This window comes from Rhinolophus sinicus, linkage group LG04, assembly GCF_036562045.2.
Source record: "Rhinolophus sinicus isolate RSC01 linkage group LG04, ASM3656204v1, whole genome shotgun sequence".
NCBI classification, from domain to species: domain Eukaryota; kingdom Metazoa; phylum Chordata; class Mammalia; order Chiroptera; family Rhinolophidae; genus Rhinolophus; species Rhinolophus sinicus.
The window spans coordinates 23,369,165-23,391,391 of record NC_133754.1 but is presented as its reverse complement, the minus strand read 5'-3'; the positions used below and the strand labels follow the sequence as shown (position 1 = coordinate 23,391,391).

Genomic DNA, 22,227 nt, shown 5'->3' with positions numbered 1-22,227 from the left:
GTTGATATCTGGGGTGAAAGGAGCCCACTGGGTCTGTTCTAATCACAGCATGAAATAAAGTGCCCCTACTTGGTAGCCTGACTTCTACTTTCAGAGTGAGTGAGGGCCCTGAGGACAGCTCCTGTGGCCTGAATAATAAAGTACTTCTAAACAGTTTCATAAAAGCAAAGCACGCTACAGGGCTAAATCTTTCAAATCTTAACTTCCTTTTACCTTCCCATTTTCCTCACGGAATCTTGCTTGAGATCACTCAATAACTCTATTTTCTTTTTCTGGGCTTCTGATGTATATTTAGCATTATCCTAAAACTCCGAATTCCAAATTTTTGTTTGTTTGTTTGTTTTTTTGTGCCTTACTTTGCATTTCCTGAAAACTTTAAGGCCAGTAGAATGGATGAGGTAAGATACTTGACGAATTTGGGGAAAAGGGCTTCACAAATTGTGTTCAAATTTATTTAAACACTTACAGTGAAATCAAGAAGAAAGAAAGGAAGGAAAAAAGAAAGAAAAGAAATATTAATCGATAGCCAAGCACTGAGTTAAGCTTTAAGGACCCAATGATATATTTTATATACTTTCTTCCATACAGTCTTGGGAGTAAAAAGAATAAGCAGATTACTACAACCAGTACAACAAGAGATACAGTAAGTAGACTTGTTCACCATGGGCTATCATAGTGCATAGGAAGCATACTAACTAGACATGGTTAGTAAGAAGGATGATGAAGGTTTAGTCATGTAAAATGGGGATGAGGGTAGGTGGGCGTAGAAAAAGGCTTTGGTGGCAAAAGAGGCAGCATCTATAATGGTAGTGTAATAGAAGACTGAAGCAACTTGCAACACTGCTAAGAAATTCAGTCGGGCCAAATTTAAACCATGAGTGTAGGACTAAAAGGGTGAGATTAAATAAAAGGACAAGTAGACAGAGGTCAAGTTTTGGAAGGCCTTGGTGCCATGATGCAGACTGTGATTTCCTATAGGAAACTATTGGTATCTTTAAGCAAAGTGGAAAACATGATTGAATAAATGTTTTAGAAAAATCCTTCTAAGATCAGTATGGAGAGCTGTCTTTAGACTGTAGGCATTACAGTTGGACAACGTTGGAGGTAAATGTTGGATGTTTGGAAGGCTGACATTATGGATCAAATAAGGAATGCGGGATTGACTTGGAAGATAGGTGTGGGACTACAAAAGAGAGAACAGAGAAGATATCAGAGAGCTCTCTTTCTTGGGATGATATCTGAGTGTAGGAAGGGAGGAAAAGACACAGATCAGTGCTGGATTTTTAGCTTAGTCAATTAGGTGCCATTTCGCTGAATCAGGGAAAGAGGAATCGGTTTTAATGGGGAAGATGCTGAGTTAAGATTTGGACAAGCTGAGTCTTAGATTATTATAGGACATCCAAGCAGAGATTTCCAGTAGACAGGCATTAACCTGTCTGAATCCCAGGAGGAAGATCTAGGCTGCAGATATTTATTTAGCCATCATTCCTTAGCATCTCAGTGCTGTTAATAGAAAGATCACTCAGGGAGAATGGAGACTATCAGAGCACTGTTGATCGGCCCCAGGCAAACAACAGGAGTTAAAGAACTAGCTGAAGATGAAGAGTAATAATGAAGACTAAGAATAAGGAGCCAGAGAGATACTTCAGAACAATAAGAAGGAAAGTGTCCTTATTGATTAGCAAAACAAACACACAATCTCCTAGCTCTTAGCTCCCAGCCCTGCAGGATCTGGCCCCAGGCACTGGCTCTAACTGTCAATCTCCGCTCCTCATCTTATCAGACCTGTTTCCCCTCTGTGGTAACACTCCTGTAATATCCACGCCTTTTCGCGTTTCCATCTCTTTCTCACATTCTCACTGGAGTGTTCTTTTCTTCTGTTCTTCTCCTCTCCTTTTCTAACTCTTCCTTCAGAATTCTCCTGTTTCTACTGTCCTGAGATCTTATCTCTCTTCCCTCAACACGGAAGTATCATCATCCAACCTTAACTCCTCTTTAGTATTCAGGCTGCAACTTTTTTATGACACTCAGCACATTCCAGCTTACACCACAGCTATTGATGCACCAGATCTGTCCCACTTGGCAAGAGTATAAGCTCCTGAAGACTAAAGAACCCATTCTCCCAAATTAGCCTCCACAGGGCACGGCTTTGAAAAAAACGAGTGCTTAATAATTATTTGTTAGATGACCACATCTATTACTTACATTATATAATAGAGGTAGGATCTTTGAATATTCTGAGGAAGCAAAGGATGTCTGCTGAGGCTAGCATGGAAATGCTAACTTATGGAGGTTATGATTTATCTAGGCACATACTGGCCAAATAAATGATAGGAAAAAAATCCTTTTGATTTTAAAAACACATTCATGATACAGAGGCAGAACGTGGAAACATAATGCTAAGTATGTTTGCTTCAAAAGTTGCTCATATTATATTCATGTTATTCTTATACAAGGACAGTGAATACTTATCTCTTCACCTTTGCTTTTATAATTTTAAAAGTTAATTTGTACAATAGGCATGCGATGGACAAGAACTACTAAAACACAACACAGTCTATTTTTATTTATCCTAAAGGCGGATATAAGGTGCTCTACTGGCAGTTTCTCAATAATGTCTTAGGAATAATCCTACGCCTTTCGAATTTATTTTAGTATATTCAAAGTAAGGCAACCTAGTGGGGCTGTTCATTTAAATAGAATAAGGGTTAAATGATAACTTGACTTATCTTTTAAATGACAAAAAATAAAGAAATTGCAAGACCTTTTCACACATTAGATATGTATTGTCATTTATCATCTAGATATCAGACTAGCAGTGCAAAGTAATAAAACATATCATCGAAAAATGTGCTATAGGTCTGAATCACTCTTTCATTCCACCTCCCAGCTAACTGTAGTATTAAATCAAACAAGCAGAACATTTCCTTAGGCAGCCATTGCCTTTTAATTTCCTGAAGAACCTTAAAATATCATTCATTACAAGTACTACACATATTTGGTTTTTAAAAGTCTCATAAATCAATAGCTGGCTGACTGTAATAATTATTACAAGTTAGTGCATAATTTTCGTGCTGAAGGCTGCATGCAGAACTTTAGCATATGCAAACGAGGCAATTCAAACTGTGTATAGATATTAATATGAAGAAGCAGGTAACGAGGTGCAGGCTATGAATTATGCATCAGGAGTGGCCGATCTCCAATGGGGAAAATGAATTCAGCATGTAATCTAATTAGTGATGGAAGTCTATTACATCTAACTGCAAAAGCAACCGTCCTTGAAACAAATTTATTTACAGTCCATGTTACCACTTGAAACAACTTTGCAATGATGTGTAAGACAACAGCTTAATTGTAAAAATTTTTTGTTTGTTTGTTTCAGTTCCAGACCTGGAAGGCCTCCTAAGAGGACTCAAAGTGTCACCTCCCCAGAGAATTCTCATATCATGCCACATTCTGTCCCTGGCCTCATGTCTCCTGGGATAATCCCACCAACAGGTAAGAGTGTACTTATTTATACTGAAAATATTAAAAACCAGCCAGTGCCACAGCGTGTATATATCTACGTACAGTATATATACATATATATGTGTGTATATGTACATATACATGTATATACACATATATACACACACACATATAAATATACATATGTTTATGTACATATTTACTCCCGTTGATTATGTTTTGTGAACACTAAGATAATGTTACTGATGAGAATTTATTTCAAAAATGCATTATCATTAAATTTTTATTCAAAATAAAATGAAAGAAGCACAGTGCTAGGTGTTATTCTAGTGAGTCCGTTCACTAATATCAAGCAGCAAATTGTTATCCCTATTTTCCTGTTAAGGAATCTGTGCTCAGAGAGAATCAGTGACTTTCCCAAGGTTAATCAGATGGTAGCTGTGAGTGGTTATTCAACTCCATGTCTCTGGGTTCTAAACTTATTTCTCATTCCATTAGTATTCTGAAATAGATTGAAATGCATCCAAACAAAAGATAGTAACTATGTCAAACAGAAAGCTCTCCTGTTTTCTTTCAAACTATAACGTGAATACATTTCCTTTAGAACCATTTGATGGATGTTTATTACTAAAATTTTGAAAATGTACAAGTAAAAGAATATTCTTGACCACATATGTTTCATACCATAAACAACATAAATATTGCACTGTGTGCAAAAATAACTATTTGATTTCCACCCCTGGATTTGCTCATTAATTCTTTTATTTACTTACATGTTTTCCCACTTACATGTGTCATCCAGACTTAGGAGCAAATTTAAATAATAATAATGAGGATGATGTTATTATTACATAGCATAGAATATTTGCAATAATTCTTGCCATCATGGAAATTTATTAAGAAGATATACATATAAACATTTAGCCTATAATTGCCATATAAAACAAGTGATACAGGAAAGATACTCTGGCAAGATGAGGAGAGAGTCTTCATTTTTTTCTCTGAATGCTCATATCAATTTTTTTTTTTCTTTTGGAACATTTGTCTTTTTGGGTGCTGTAATACCATCATGAAATACCATCATGGGTTATCTGATTTCACATTTCATATTTGGTTGAAAACAATGACTATTTTAATTCACATTTATTTTTATGGCAGCATCTGAACAAATTTTTCACCTTTGTGAACATTTATCAAACATCTGCTGAGTTAAATTTGAAGATATTTATTCATTTTATATATTTAATTTTTTGATGTAAGATGCCACATTATATACTTAACAGTAAATTTTTAAAAGTCCCATGGAGAGTTGTATTTTTATGCTAATTTTGTAGATAAAAAAATGACACAGAAAAATGAAATGAATAGCTGAAAATGACCCAATTACGGAGCAGGTAGCATTATTTCTATTTGTATAGTTAGTCATATTTCTAAATTGACCAACTGAATCCTACTGCCTAAGACTCTAATTCCAAATTTGAGATTTGGAAAAGAAACATGCAGTGCTTTGTTAAGCCTTAACTGTTTTTATTTAACTAGATAAAAATTTCCTAATTCAAAAATTTGTTTTCTTTTGTTTTTTTTAGTACATGGGCCAGGAACTAAAATCTTAACTTTCCATGTTTAAAGGTTGAAAGACTCAGGTGTACTAGAAGAAAGACCTGAGCATCTTTGATTTAATTAATTTTTAATAAAGTATGTTTGGGGATTTAAAAAAGTAATCATTTAAAATAATAATTATTCTACATTTGATAAGTTTGACTATCACATATTAATAAATGTAGTTATTTTATGAGAAAAAAGGATTCTAGGTTGTATTCATACTAAAATGAGGAAGATCTGGTTCCAAATTGCCAACATTTAGTCTTTTAAGGTAAAGATAATAAATAGTTCATTACCAAAGCAATGAAATAAGATGATGTCCTCAGAATCTACATACAGAAACTCCTCACATAACTAATGCCATCAAGTAACTGCAGCAAGTGAAGCTTCTAAATGACTGATGCTCATATGCCAAAATTCAAAATCAAAATATTAAAGTTTCTTTTTAATAGACCTGTTTCTGAAATATGTTACACACTTCCCTGGCTTGGTGAACAGAGACACTGAAGATAAGTTAAACTTGACATTATGGGCATTCATTTTTGAAGGAGGATCATTTCATTTATTTCAATTGTTGTGCTGTTTTTCTAAGACATGTTTTTATTTATTTATTTGACTTTTGTTCTTTCTAGTATGTTGTGAACTAAGAAACCAGAATTTCTTTCAAGCTTATTAAACATTATATTGAAAAAGACCTTAAACAGTCATGTTCTAGAGAAAGATGAGGAAATAGAGGTTCATCAGGAGAGTAAGCCGTATTGAAAAGTGGGTCTTGGGCAGTTCAGTGCTCTGAAGAGCGTAGTTTGACTGGCTTGAAGATAGGGTGTGTGAGCTCATTATCATCTATTTGACTTACTTTCAACTTTTTAGAAATTGGTCCAAAGATCTGAAACTGTCAGAAGTTTGACTGTTGCACATGAATGGTGTTATTTTAATATATTCAATATGATTGCATTTTTTACGTAAAATATTTTCTAGCTGAAGAAGTTTAGGTAATACAGAATAATAGCTCCATGCCCTGGATTATTTGCTATCTTAAAACATTAACCAGAAATCTAATGGTCTTAAAGAAATCCTAAAGTTCTCAAAAGAGTGTAACACTTTTCTCCCAAGGAGAACTTAGTGCATTGGGAAAATATGATTCAATATGAATATATGATGCAATATGAAAAATATGATTCAATATAAATATAGATTTATATCCCAGGACTTTATTTATATTTGCTACATTCTTATATTTGTTACTTTCTTAGATAATAAAATATCATTTTTTTTCCTAAGATGGGGAAAGTGAAGTGTGATATTTATTTATTTTTAAACTTAATGAAAAAGTTATATACCAATATTGTTGGCATTAAACAAACTAGCTTGATGATATTTCTACCATGTTTTTGATCTAAGAGTTTGGAATTTAAAAAATTTGTTTCTAAAAATGTATAGTTATATAAATATCTTTAAAAGACTTGGAAATCGTGTTTCTAAAACTAGCAAAACAAATAAACAAACATGGAAGCCTCAAGAAAACAAAGAAGAAAATAACCCCTGCCCCCAAAATCTCAAATCCTCTTTAAGATTTAAATGGTAGCCTACCTATGAATGTTGACCTTTACTTTTGTGCTCCCAGTATCACCATTTGAAAAGCATAAATGATGCAAGTTTGCCTTCAATGTTACTAAAATTAGTCTTGTGAAAAAGAAAATTTATTGATTTTGACAAATTTATATTAAAAAAAAATCATTCAATTTGTTCCTAATCATTCTCTAATTTTTTTCTTTTCAACAATTGAACATTACAGTTAAGAAAAATTTTTCCTGGCAACATCTGTCTTATCAGAAAAAAATCTGACTATTTTTATATTTTTAAAAAAGTCTTTTCCCGGCTCTAATATTATGTATTGAAGTATATGTAATTTATGTATGTATATTGCTATTACTTATTTATTTTTCACCCTTGCACTCCATGGAATAATTTTGTTTAAACTTTTCATGTGCTTCTTGAACACCAGGGCTGAATCCACATTAGAACCACTTTTTGAATCATCTAACACAATTTTCCAGAACACATTATCTTCATCTCCATTTAAGTTATTTGAGATATAACTTAAGTTCCATTTTGAGCATTGGTTGGAGTAGGTGTCTATAATTAAAAAAAACAAGAAAAACAACTTTGAGGTTGTTTATGGAGTTTTTGTTTATTATTTTGGTTGTTTGAGTGGCTTTGTGTTTAACCTTAGAAGGGGGCGTGGGCAGATGGTGATAATTTCCAAAATTTATGGTTGTCACCAGATGCCATAGCAACCAGAAGTGGAAATCAATGAAAGAAAGAAGGCCTTTGTAGAGTCTTGCAAAGCAGTACCCCCTATCGTGCTCCCTACATTCATTTGGGTTGAGCACATATCATAAATCATTTTTGATAATAAATACCAGTTTGAAATAAATTCATCCTAGCAACAGAGTTCCAATAACAATCATACTTTTAATAGAATCATGTGTATTTTTACACTTAAGGAAACGGTTATTTAGTTCTAAATACTCCCCTCTTGTGCAAGGAGGGCAATTTAGCTAGCGGATTTTGCCAACTTCCTGATTTTATCTTTAGTGCAGAATGAAAGCTAGTTTTGAAATACAATTTTCATGTAACTATTAGGAAGTAACTCACTGAGTACCAAATATTTGCATTTGACATTAAAAGTTATCTAATACTCCCTAATTTTTTCAAATACATTCAAATTAAATAAATGAATAACTCATAGTTTTGCTTCTTGCACATGTCTACTCTCTCACTATGACCTTGTGGACACATAGGTCCACAAGGCATAGTGCATATGTGTATACAGTTGTTTTCTTTATCCTGAATGTATATATACATATATATATATATATACACACACACATAAACATATACATATATATATACATCTCTCTATATATATACATCTATATCTATCTATCTATCTATCTATCTATCTATCTATCTATCTATCAGATAGATAGATAGATAGATAGATAGATAGATAGATAGATAGATAGATAGATAGATAGATAGATAGATAGATAGATAGATAGATATACAGATCGTAAAGGATCTCTGAGTGGAATTATTAATGATTTTCATGTGGAATTATAATTCAAAACGTATTTTCAAGTTTATGTTATTTATTTTTCTTGTTCTATGTTACTAGCCAGTAACAATATCCGCACTATCTCTTTTTGTATTACCAACATTTTAACATTTTAAATGCGTTAAATATTTCAACTTCTGAGGAGAAATTTTAGTGTGTTAATGTGCCTTGTAGGTTGAGAATTTTCTTATTACAAAGTTATGTATCGTATTCCCTGGGGAGACTAACAACTAGGGATAACAGAAAAATGCAGAAGTGAAACAGCCACAGATGAATTGATTGCCTTCACTAGTAAACTAAACATAATTCCCTGAATACCTTACTCAAAGAGCAAATATGATATAACCTGTTTAAACCATTGATGTTCATGTAGTATGTGTATGTATGTGTTTTCGTACATTTATATGTGGGGAACATTTGTGCAGGTTAATCACTAGACGTTTTGAGTGTGGTGCACTTAACCTATCAGGATTTAATGCATGTATGCTTGATATTTTTCATGAAGCGAAAAAACAAAGTACAATATCTTCTCTTTTCCGTTAGGAAAGCCAACCTAAATACTAGACTTCATGTAATTTATTTAGTTTTAAAACTTGTGTCCTGTGGCTGCTGTAACAAATTACTATACACTTAATTTCTTAAGCAAACAAAAATGTATTCTTTCCATTCTGGAGAAGTCAAAAGTCAGTACAACTGGGCCAAATCAAGATTTCAGTGGGGCCACACTTCCTCCCATTCCTTGCCTTTTGGAGCTTCTGGTAACTGCTTTCCTGGGTTTCTGGGTGCATTGCTCTAGGTGCTGCCTTCTCATGTGTGTGTTTGGTGTGTGTGTGTGTGTGTGTGTGTGTGTGTGTGTGTGTGTGTATATTTTCCTCTGCCTCTCTCTTGTAAGGACACTTGTGATTGTATCTAGAGCCCATCAAATAATCCAGGATAATCCCATCTGGGGATCCTTAGCATAATCAGATCTGTGAAGAATTCTTTCCCATATCAAGCAGCAGCATTCACAGGTTCTCTGGACGAAGATGTAAACATAACTTGAGGGTTATTATCAGCCTACCACACCCAGTACCTCACTGGGCAAAGCATTTTAAGTGGCTGATCTCGATGTGGTAGACATGCTTACAAATAGTCTTTGGGAGATTTGGGTCATTTTTGTTTACTGTGGTAGCTGAGTATATAGAATATTGCTTGCTACAGAGACGATATTCAAGATAGATATATGCTCAATAAATATGGGTAATATATGTACAGTAAAGGATCTCTGAGTGGAATTATTAAGCTTCAGAGTTACAAATTTAAACACTGATGTTATAATGCAGTTTATAAAATTCTGTTAAGTGTGGTTGGGCTACAGATTAAAGATTCGAAGTCTAGAGCCTAAAGAAGGTGTAGTGAGTAAATGGAGGTCATCATTTGTTTGTTTATGGGTTTTGATGGCTATACTTAAGCATCATCGTCAACAATTGATGAAATTTATATTCCTAGATTGATACTCTACAGAGCAATATTTATTTACAGGAATAAAATGGCAACATAGAACATATCAGTCTTTAAAATTTCTGCATATCGCTGTACTATGCACCATATTATACAGTTCTTAAGGATTGGAATCCTCATTGTACCCACAGAATTGTGACATTGAACTAATTTAGTGCATATATGAATAAAATACAGCTCATAATTTAACTGAATTTAAATTCATGTTTATAAATACACAAATGTAAATAAATGAGAAACAAGATAATAAATATCTTTATTTTATTAAGTATACAATATACATTATAATCAAGCATTTCACTCAAGACACAATATGCCCCTGGGTCTGTTATTAGCATAGATATTCATAAAAATCTTTTTTTCTAAATTCTTAGAGCAAAGATCTGTTATTTTTAGATTTAATTAAATAACCACATACTACTAGACTTCTGGACATGCCTCTCATCTACTTTATTTAGAAGAAAATTGCAGTCATTTCTTTCCTAATTTGTTTCTGTCTCCTAAGTTTCTGTTGAGTTCTGCAATCTCCTCTGCCTACACTGGGCCATACTAAGAGTCATAATATACTTACACTTCTCTCTCAATAGGTTTGCAGTAATGAAGTGGCTAATATCCTTAATTGACTAATTGCTAGGTATTTTTTTGTTTGTTTTCTTTTCTGTAATATGATGCCTCCTTTGACAGAAGAGAAGTTTACTTACATTAAGGAAAACAAATCAGATGTTAAGTGTCAACTTTTGATTGTGATGGTGTGTGTATTAGCTGACGTTTTGTGGATTACCCATTTATTTGTGAGATTCTCAGACAGTGTTCTAATCCCTTGGTTATACACTACCTCATGTTGTCTTTCATTGCTCGCTGCCATTTGTTGCCCAGTCGGAGGTGCTACTTCTATTGTGTTTTCCTTCCTCATCAAGAGAAGTGAGAAACACAAATACAGTGTTTTTTCATTCAGGAAGAGCAACCAAAGCTGCTATTGATGCATTTTCTTAAGTATTCCTAAAGATGTTGCAGAAGAAAAGTCATGCAAAACAAGATGAACGGAATTATTTATTTATTCTCTTTCTCTGTCTCTGATAGGCTTTCCCCTCTGAGGCAAACTTCAAACTTTCAACGCCTCTCCTTAATGATGTGCTCTAGGTTTGTTAGTAAGGATTTAACCATATGATGCTGCAATTTCTTTACATTTTCTCCATGCATTTTGGGGATGAATTTTACAGCTTCACTCTCCTCTGTATAGAAGTAGAATTGATAATTGAAAGTGTTGACGGGACCAAATATTTCAAGAGAACTTGGCAAATGTCAGAAAGATAGCAGCATTAATAAAACTTCACATTCCATGTCCTAAAACATTTATTGCCCTGGTCATGAATGATCTTAAGATCTGATTTAAAAACTATCTGCACGAAAAACACTAAAGGATTTTATTTGGTTATGTAATCATATAAACCAGCATTGTGATAGAACTTCTGAAAGTGCTAATATAAACCTAAGCTTAATGGATAGGAATATAAAGTCCAGATAAAGGGAAACAACAATACTGTTTTACTCTGCACTTCAAATGACATCTGTAATATTATGTTCAGTCATGGCACCACAATTTTTAGTAGGACATTGACAAACTGGTGAGCATTAAGAGAATAGCCTAGATGATAGGAATTTAGAAATGATGGTGATGTTTAGTCTTAAGCAGACGTGCAGAGGGTCTGAAAGTGGATGATAGAGTAGATTCATACTGAGCTCTTCTGCAGATAGAAATCTAACTGATGGGCAGTAATTACAGAGAGGTCTGCGCTGGTTTCCATAAGAAAGAGCTTTGCTACATGGAGAACTGTCTAACAGCGGAACATATCATTCATAAAACTTTTCCTTCTGACAGCAAGGTTCAAGAAGAAAGTGGGATGAAAAGTTGTTAGCCATCGTTTTTAATATTTAACTTTTGTAGTCCATTTTGTTTATGGTACAAAAAAAAAAGGAGGAATAGTACTTTTAAAAAGTTCTCTCCCTCCTTAACCATCAGCCATCCATTTTCTCTCTTAGTACCACTGTTGTTAAGGAAATTTGTAGGTAATTTTGCATTGGCAGTAGATTGAATAAGACCATATTATTCCCTTCTAATTACAAAAGTAGATAGACTGGATTCTATTTTATGTTACTTTGAATTATTCTTCCAATCTTGACATGGTGCCTTTCTAGTTAAGTGTTGTCATCCTTCAGGGTTTTATATTCTTATATTCTTTCATAGTTTTTAAGATAGTTTTCTTTTTTTTTTCAATTGAAATACACTTTTAAATGCATTTTTAAATACATTCTCTCTGCCCTTCTTTCACAACTACTCTATCAAGGAGTCTATAGCTATAAAATTAATAAATAGGAAATGATAATCATTAAATGTAATATAAAGTAATACTTATAGTTGTGATAGAATGTAAGGGGGTGGGAAAATAATACTATTTTAACCAATAAGGATAATCAGAAATAATAGTAGAAAAACGTGGACTCTTAAAGAGCCTTAAGTTAAAAACCCTTAAGGTTACTATAAATTACTTTGATTTGTCTTTCCCATTTAAGAAATAAAGCCCCCAAGAGAGGAGTCAATTCTTGAAAACCATAGGGGTCTTCCAACCACACCATTTGTTAAATGTATCATAACTAAAGCAGTCAAATGTTTTGATCCTTTGTTTTCTTCACCTGTACAAAGGATCTTTTTATTATATCAAAATTGTTTTTCTTGTTTAACTGCCCTGAATGTCACATGACACAATTTATACCAGCATTCTGCAAATGATGAAGCTAGTAGGCTGATCTAAATGTTATTAATTGTTATTGCTGATTCTCTATACTCATATCAATTTCATTGGATTTAGGAATAAAACTGGTAATTTTTAAAATCTATAGCTTAGGTTTAGTAAGTTTTAGTTTGGCAAGTTTTTCAAATTCATATAAATATACTCCATAGATATTCCTAATAGAGATAGTTAACAAAAAAAAAATTTGGTTATTATGAGTTTACTTTTTAGGACTTAATGACAATAAATTCCTTTTATAATTTTTTGGGGGCAAAATACGCTTTATGGTATGAAATGTCATAACACTATTATATGTTCAAATTCATATATTGCTTTCAGAAATATGCACACTGCAAATGGCAGTAGACCTTAGAAATGGAAATTGCTTTCAATTGATTATAGCTGTATGCTGTGCTATTTAATTGTTTGAAATGAATTGAAATACACTGTGAAGTAAACAATGAGGCTGGTTTTCAAAATGATAAAACTGTAACCTAATTCAATGAATTGAATCAGATTATGCAAACCCTTTTGCACTTCATTAAGGAAGTCATCAGTATAATTAATGTGAGAGCTTTTTATCATGTTCACTTGTTGATATATGGCTAAGGATATAGCAGTAGACTAAACTCTTTTAAGATCATCTTTTGTGCCATTTCACATTTTAAGTAAAGTTGCCATAAGCCCAATTCCTGCAGAAGACCACCAGGAATTGATTCTTTTATCTTCGCTGGTTTTAGAATACAGTGAGTTGGTTATGATTCTCTTTAAAGGACATGTGTTTTTCAAACAACATGATATTGTGATATGGCTCTTAACTTGGAACTGAAAAGTCTGGCTTTCATTCTCTTCGTTATCACTTGCTAGCAACGTGACCTTGACTGATCCCATCTGGCCTCACTTGTTCAATCATCAAAAGGTAGATACTGGTCCCGAAAACTCCATTTTAGTGAAGAGAAACAAAATGCTAAGAGACTTGTCCCATGTTTCACTATCCTGTGCTAGAGTCAGTTTTCAATTCAAGTTTTCTGACTCCAATTAAACTGGTACTTTTTCTACAACATCAAGTTGCCTTCTGAAATACTTACTTTATCATCTATAAACCAAACATCATACAATCTGTTTTATCTTCTACTTGGTAGGACTTTGTGAAGAACAAAAGAGCCAATGCATCCCAAAATGCTTTCAAAGTTTTATATAACAAGATGTCATCTGATATTTAGTTTTACTATGGTGATTTTTAAAACAGGACTTTTGCCTTGTTTCAAATAGAAACCAGTTATTTCTCTCCCTATTTGAACCTGTCTCTTATGGGAATGATGAGTCGTTCCCCATATTTGTGGCATCAGGTTGTAATAATTTCCTCAGTTTTTTTTTAATTGCTCTTATATTTTCCAGTTAGGTCAAACAAAATATTATTGTCCTGATATAATCCTCTTCTAATGTCAATGATTACTTTTTGATCATCATGATATGTATAGAATTTTGTGGTTCATATTTAATTCACTGAAATCCTTCCTACATCAAATCATTTGGTGGAGTATCATTCCATCAAACATATTCCCATTAATTGTCATTTAAGAAATGTAATAATATATTGAGAGACTGTTTTCCTAAATATGTACTTTTCTAATGATTGAATTTGTTTCCTGGGATTTAAGGATATGACTTAAAAAAAGAGTGAGTTTATAGTATTAAAGGGGATATAAGACTCTTTATCTATTTCAAAGATCTATGAAATTTTGAGTTAGACTTACAAATGTGATGCTGTATCATGAAAATTCTTTTTAACATGTATAATATTCAATATTAAATTCAACAAAATCTGTAATTCATCTAATAATGTATTATTCCCTAGAAGTCAATTTTAAGCTATTATTTTCCCTATTAAATCATGAATTGAAAAGTATTTTCTAAATGTGAAAATGCAGCACAGCGAAGGTTTTCAAAATCTGCTCTTGTATTTGGATACTTTCTTCAATCTATTAAAGTAGTAAATGTTCTATATATTATCTATTATCTTATATTGCTCAGTGAAACCCTTCTAGGGAATTACATTAAGGGGAAAACATTTAAGACGAATTACATAGAACCAAGTTGATTCAAATTAATATAAATGCAAGTATGTCTATATTCCAAGAAAATTAATCTCATAATGTTATAGTACAACAATATTTTGAAGTTATTTGAGCATGAGATTCAACTCATCATACCTAACCTTTAAGTTACTTATTGAATAAATTACAGTTAAAGATACCATTCCAAGGAGAACCCCTTACCATATGACCTGTCCATATGAGTTGTCTTTTTGATTTATAATGGCAATTGCTTTCTCGGCATGGATTTCATGACATAATAATATTCTATGAATTTTTGAAACTACAGTGAGTTTCACATCAATCATTTATAATAAAATACTATATGTATTAATAAGAGAGGACTCTTGGAAGGTAGATATTTTAGAAATATATACTTCCCCCAAATACTGATATTATTATTTTAATGAAATGAACAGATAGCTTCTTTTGATGTCCTTTAAACGATCATAAAAATGGTCAGCATCATAACCCATTAGTGCACTATCCCATATTCTCAATAGTAATATTCATTTTCCCTTGAATGTGTCAAATGTCCATCCAGTTAATTTTTCTTGGACCACTGTTGTTCTTGGCCAGAATTCAAGACAATCTATTGCTTCTGGGGTTCCTAGGCATTAGTGTCTTAAATTTCAGGATTATAATTAAACACATGTGACATATACTACCCTTATCTGTCCATGTTTCTTTTATCTGTAAAAATCGTTGATAAAATGGGATCATAGACATGTAAATAGTTGAGTGTGCTATTGTTTTTTTTTCTTCCAGTTACTGTTTACAAAATACTATTGAAAATACCTTGAGTTATAATCGTTCACTAGTAAATATTTATTCCTATTCTATATGAAAAAAATCTGTACCTAGAATTTACCATCAGCAGCTCCTTCATTTTTTACATAATCTCACTTAATTTTGTTCCTAAATGGCCACATTAACTAACATGCATGATTCTTCATTAATTTGACACATATTTGTCATCTTTTCATTACTGATTATTATATATTCAATTGAATTCTTATTTCCTCTATAAGTAAGCATATATTTCTTAAAATGAACATTTCTTAAGTAATGTATTTGGAAACTATATGAATGCATTCAGAGAGCTTTACTTTTTTTAAAAAATTTTATTAGTTTCAGGTGCACAAGACAAAACAAAACTTAGACGTTTATCATTTATATCCCTCACACTGTGTGAACGCCCCTCCCCCATCCACTATCCCTCTGACATCGCACAGAGCCATTACATTTCCACTGTCTCTATTCCTAATGCTGTATTCCGCTTCCTGTAACTATATACATACAAATATATACATACACATACATATATATATTTATATAAAATTATAGTTGGCATTCAGTATTGTTCAGCTTCAGGTGTACTGTGCAGAGATCAAGCATCCACATCATCCCTGAGGTGGTCTCCCAAATGGGACACATGTCCATCGGATACCCTACAACATCTTTACATTATTGATTACGTTCCCCAAATTAATTTTCAAAACCCCATGGCCATCTTGTGGTTACCGACTATTTTCTAAACCTCTCACCATCCCCTTATCCCCACCCTCCCCGCCCCGAGAGCTTTACTTTTTGAAGACATTTTTAAAAGCTTATTTTAATTAATCTTAATCACATGGCTTAGAAGGGCAAGGACATGTTGCAGATGTAAAACACACACAAACTATTTTTGCACATTAGTAATATTTGAAATTTGCTTCAAGGTAGGTACTTGAGTTTACCTATATGGTACTTCTTGTATATCTCTTTTATAGATATACTTGTAGTTATAATGTATATTTACTATACTTTGCTTATATATCCTAAACAATGAAAAGAAACAAAACCCACTTATGAGATACATGCACTTTTTGCTGAAAAATTCCAAGTAATTTTATATATGGAAGAAACACCTATGTCTATATTTTTTGCCACTGTATCTTTAGTTGCCTGCATGGTATCTGGTCAAAACATTGTTAAATTCAAAATGGTTTAATCAATTAATGTAGTTAATTGGTTAATACAAGGGAGAATTCAAACACTTATTATTAATAACTACTACATGATATGAAATTTACTAATAGTTAAAGGTGTAATTTGTTTCTCATGTCAAATTATGAAGGAGGTATTGTTTATCCCATTTTACATACAAATAAACTAAAGGACAAATAATTTAAATACCTTGCTCAAGTTGAAGAGGAGCTTACTCGGGGACTGAATTCAGGTATGTTTTCATTGTACCATCCATGATATTTCCAAGGAGCATAATAATTTCTTTAGGTACTATCCATATTTTGAGTAGTGTTGAGACAGAATGAATTGAAATATATATATATATATACACACACACATACATATATATGTATATATACATACACATATATATGTATATATATACATATATACATACATATAGTTTGTTTGAAACTATATACATACAGTTTGTTTGAAACTATATATATATATAGTTTGTTTGTTTTGTTTCTATTTAAAGAATAGAATTGAATTTTTACAGAACCCTTCTAAGTTTCATTAACGTGCTTAATATGAAAAGCTTGTCATTACTTCATATAATGGACATAAATCAAATTCTTATGGGCATTTTAGTCACTAGTCTATACTATAATACGGGCTTTGGTGATATTTGTCTGGTAATACTGGGTGGAATCTTAAGTATTATTTAAAAATAGTTATATTTTAAAGAGTTGAGATATTCAGTGCCATGATTTAGAGGCTTAGTAGAGACGCAGCAAAAGGATAGAGCGAAAGATGTTAAAAGTTATATGTTGAAATTCAAAATCAAGCTTAATTGCTTAATAAACTACTATGTTTGCATTTTAATTGTAACCTAGCTATCTCTTTATTAAATGTTTGTGGAAATGCCTATTAATCCTTTTTTTTGACATTGTACTTTGCTAAATAATGTAATGTTAACTGACTGACAACGGTTTTATGCTATTAGAGTTATTTCGGAACTTTATGAATGGCTAAGCACAACATAGAGTTACCTATAAGGATCAAGCATACTGTTTTACCCTAAATAATGAAAAATATTAATTTCTTGACTTTTATTAATTGTTTACTCTTGTGGGTCTTTATTTTCCCTGTTCCTCATTAGCAGTAAATCTGTATGTTTTTCCTGATTTGAGTAATTGATATATTAACGTGGTTGAAGCAATGTCACAATTAGATCCAAAGACAGTTCAGTGTAGGCTCTTTGGCTCCCAGAATTATACAAACAGTTTTCACTATACTTCATCAAATGCTGAAACGTTTGATATAACTGGCAAAATAGTTGAAGCTATATTTCAAATAGCTTTAATTCTTAAGTTATTGTATCATTTTGAAAAACAGGAAAACATCAGTCATGATTCCACTATGTCATGTAACATATTTCCTTTTTGTTTATTAATGATGAGTCCTTATTCACCTAAATACTAAATATGAACCAGAATATCCCATATTGCTACTTTTCAAAATGCAACGAACCAGTTGTTTTGTAAATATATTGCAACGATTTCAGAATTATTTTATAACAAATATGGTGAATTCACACTTTTATCAGTAGTATAACTCCTAATTTCATATCAATCTTTAGAACCTAGGTTTAGGATTCTTTTTCCCTTTTTCTTTGTGACTGTAATAATTGTAAGTACCTACTTGATTTTTTTTTTTTTTTTACCATTTTCACATTAAGATCTCAATGAACAGGGAATATAAATCATTTCAATAATTTATGACTAGTAAGCATTTCAAATTCTACATTTATTTTGTTCTACTTTACTCTGTTTTCCAAAGGAAAAAAGTTTCTTTTGAAATTAATAAAAAGTTGTCTTGATAGAAAAATTAATCTACAGTGTTTTAAATTTTACACTGAATCTCAAAATCCAAATGAAAGATTTGAATATTAGGACCTTGACTTGACTCACCTCTGCTTAATTTTGACAGTTGTCTTAAAGTGAATTTAGTGTTTAATGAAATTTTCTGGACTGATAACTCAAGACCTGAAGGGAACAATTCTAGTAGTGAGAAAGTAATTTTCTGGCCTAATTACACCTTCGACCTCACTACAAAGTCTGTCAACAAAAGTGCCAGGTTTGATCATGATTTTTTTTGACGTGTATTCACCAATCTACTTCACACAGGAGACTTTTAACAATAGCATTTGGCATTTGCAACCTAACTAAGATTTTACATCTGGGAATCAACTCTCAAGGTACTGTTGATTAGATCCCTTTTAGATTTGAAAACTTATGTACTGAACTTTACAAACTGCACTCTTTGGAAATCTGCGTGGCTATATTATTGGAGATATGGCCATGCAAATTATATCAAGTATTAGCAAATGAATGATGAATTGATTTAAAAAAAAATTAAACAGCTGATGTCTCTAGAATCGTATTTCTTATCTGTATTCACCTTAAAAGCCTAGTAGCGTTAGATAATCTAATAGTTTGGAATCTATAAAACTGAACTTTTAAGGGAATATGGTCCTCGATTAACCTCAACCACTATATATATGTATGATAGTGGCAATTTCTTTAATTTCTGAGCCTGAATTTTTCTATGTTTCAGTGATGTAATAGTTTATGTTTAATTGTATAGTTGTCAGTCCTTGAATTCTTTCTGCAGTAACCCTTTGACCAGAGACATTTAATTGTAGCATTGAAGATCTGTTCACGTTTTTCATATGAATCAGACTCTGCTCCCCAAATCTGAAAAGCCATCCTCTCAAACTAGCTTTTTTGTTTTCTCCTTTCCTCTTCTCCTCTTCTTCTTGAGTTTTATTTAAAACAGTTTAAATGTGAGTGTTGTTCATGATATCTTGCGTTTAGCAGAGGCTGAAGTCTGATTAAACAACTAAAGTAGCAAAACATAACTGATTGATATTCTTGAATTATTGTCTCTGCTCTTTCTGATTTTAATTCCTCCATCTACTTTTACTAAATGCTTTTCTCAGTTGGAGAAGTTACACACACACACACACACACACACACACACACACACACACAGACACACACACACGTCCCTAATTTCTAAATAAGTAAGGGATATATTGTCATTAAATACAATATCTTAAACTTACAGCTAATCTGAAATGATTGTTATATTTCTCATGAAGCATAGAATTTTATTGAAAGTCATTCATGGAATATACACTTTAGAAATAATCATAAGGTATCCAGCAAACATTTATCATGAATTTTAGGGGTTATAAAGATGAATGACATTGCCACTTAATAAACTGTAATTGAAGATACAAAGTGGCAATTACCAAGAGAGCACTACAAAGGCACTATAGGTTTTTTAAAGAGGAAGAAAAAACTAGGGGTTAAGGGGAAGATCATGTCATCATTGTGGAAAGGGGCATGCAATTATTGGCTAATTCATGAATGTGTAATTTTCATATCTTTAGCGTATTAGTAATCGTTACCATCTATTGGGATTTATTATATTTCAGTTACTAAGTTCTTTTACATATATTAGTTCTTTTAATCCCTATAATATGTCTTTGGGTAGTTATTATGGTTTCCATTTTACAGATGAGTAAATTTTGGCACTGAATTTTCTTGCTCAAGACAGTTAACCTGACTGCCAACACTGTCTCCTAAATTACCATGCAACAGCCTTGCGTGCTTATCAGCATCGTTGTGTCCTTTTGTGGTTACTGGATTTGATTATGATTCTTTGGAAACATGTATTCACCAATCCAGTTCACCTTGGACATTTTCAACCATAACGTTTGATATTTTAACCTAAGTATGATTTTTGCATCTGGGAATAAAATATCAATGTACTAGTGCCGATATAGTGATTCACTTACATCCATTTTAAATTTGATACATTACGTGGGTGCTAATGAGCTCTACGTATCACACTGTTTTGGCAGCAGCCTCAGTTGCTTAGACCCTATGAACAGTATTGTGTCCTTTTATGGTTATTAGGTCTGAGAGATCATGATAGAAAACAACTTATCAAAATTGAGTAATCTGAACTGGAAGTTATTTTATTAAGATTGGTTGAAGGAAATGAAGATATGTAGAAAAAAATGCAGGGCTTTAAGGGAGTGGATGAGCACTGACTTTCAATAGTTCGACAAAAGATATAGATTAATTCTCCATTATTCTAGAAGGTAGGACTGGACAAATGAATGTCACTCCTGAAAAAGAAAGACTTACAGAGGAAAAGGAAAGTTCCAGATATTAGCCCACTGACAAGCTGTGTGGACTACTTGACTCTGATAACTCATTATAAATGTTATCTTGACTACTCTCTCCCAGGTGTAGAAGAATTTTTTTTGTTTGTTTTACATTTAGGATAATTTTATAAGTATGATTGTTATATTTATTAGTTCTAAGATTCAGTATGTCCATGAAATCAAAATGAACTTAATTTCAAGAAGTCATTGTATCTAAAACTTTTCATTTGATACTTTATTTTGGAAATGTCATCTAGCAAGTTGTACAAGTTTATATCCCTTTTCAGTATTACATAGAAACACTATAATGGTTGAATGAATTGCTTGATTCCGAAATACACACATTTGATTAAATCATATTTATCGGTCTGGGTAATTTTATACATGATTGTCTATTTCAGTAATATTTCACTAATCATTCTACTGTGCAGAGATGGCTGTAACAGTCCAGGGCTCAGTTTAAATAATATTGATTCTTCTTTCCTGTTAGTTAAACTTATCCTTTGGCTGACCTAGTATACAAAATAATAAAAACATTATATTTTACCTAATGAATTAAATTTAAAATATATTAGGAAATGATTTTGCTCTGTACTAAGACATTTCCAGTTATTAAGTTCATATTTACTCAAGACAAAGTAGTATAGCAAAACTATTACTGTTATACTTTATAATAAATAATTAAGAAAAAACCTTATAGAGATGTTTTATATTTATCACTAGATATTGTATGTTTGCACTTGAATTTTCTATTGTCATTTCAAACTTGTCAGTGACTAAAACTGAACCCACTATTTTCTGTTCTATAGTAAACTTAGCTAATTTCCTTGTTTTTTCTCAATGGTAATTTCGGTTTTAAATAGTCACAGAGGCTAAAGAACTCAGAGAGTTACTATAATTGCTAAGACAATCTAACATAATAAAAAAACAGCTTACACATAAAATAAAAATTATTTTAGAGATTCATTTAAAGTTCTATCTTGTTTTTAACACATTCATATATTATATCATATTATCTTCTAGTAACGTTTTGTGGCATATACTAAAACCCCAATTCACAGATGAGGAAATTGGGACTCAGGTTTGCTGCTCAAGAACAGAACAGCTAGAAAATGGCAGAATAAGAATTTGAATTTATAACTCCATGCCTCTGCTCTTTCTACTGTATTCATTTAAGGGGCCATTATTGTCACATGAACCCAAATATGTTTGCTTACCTCATTCCTAGTAAAAATAGAATGGTTTTGTGATTTATTATAAGTGTAGATCAGATTATTATGTAATGTATTTCTAAACCATAAATGAATATATATATTTTATGTCAGATCTGAAATATTGACATGCTATATGGTCAAAAACATTGTATATAATTATAACCCTTCTAACATTAAGCAGGTGACTGGACTAAATATAAGTCAGGCATAAAATGCCTTGCATGTAACAACATAGTGAGGC

General features: G+C 32.1%; 1 protein-coding gene across 1 annotated transcript in view; it reads left to right on the top strand.

Annotated features, from left to right (window-relative positions):
* The window catches only part of DACH1 (dachshund family transcription factor 1), a 397,595-nt gene that overhangs the window by 165,097 nt on the left and 210,271 nt on the right, over nucleotides 1–22,227 (top strand). The window contains exon 2 of the mRNA XM_019738175.2: nucleotides 3,383–3,498. Within this exon, the coding sequence (XP_019593734.2) occupies nucleotides 3,383–3,498 (116 nt within the window). The remainder of the gene's footprint in view (nucleotides 1–3,382; nucleotides 3,499–22,227) is intronic.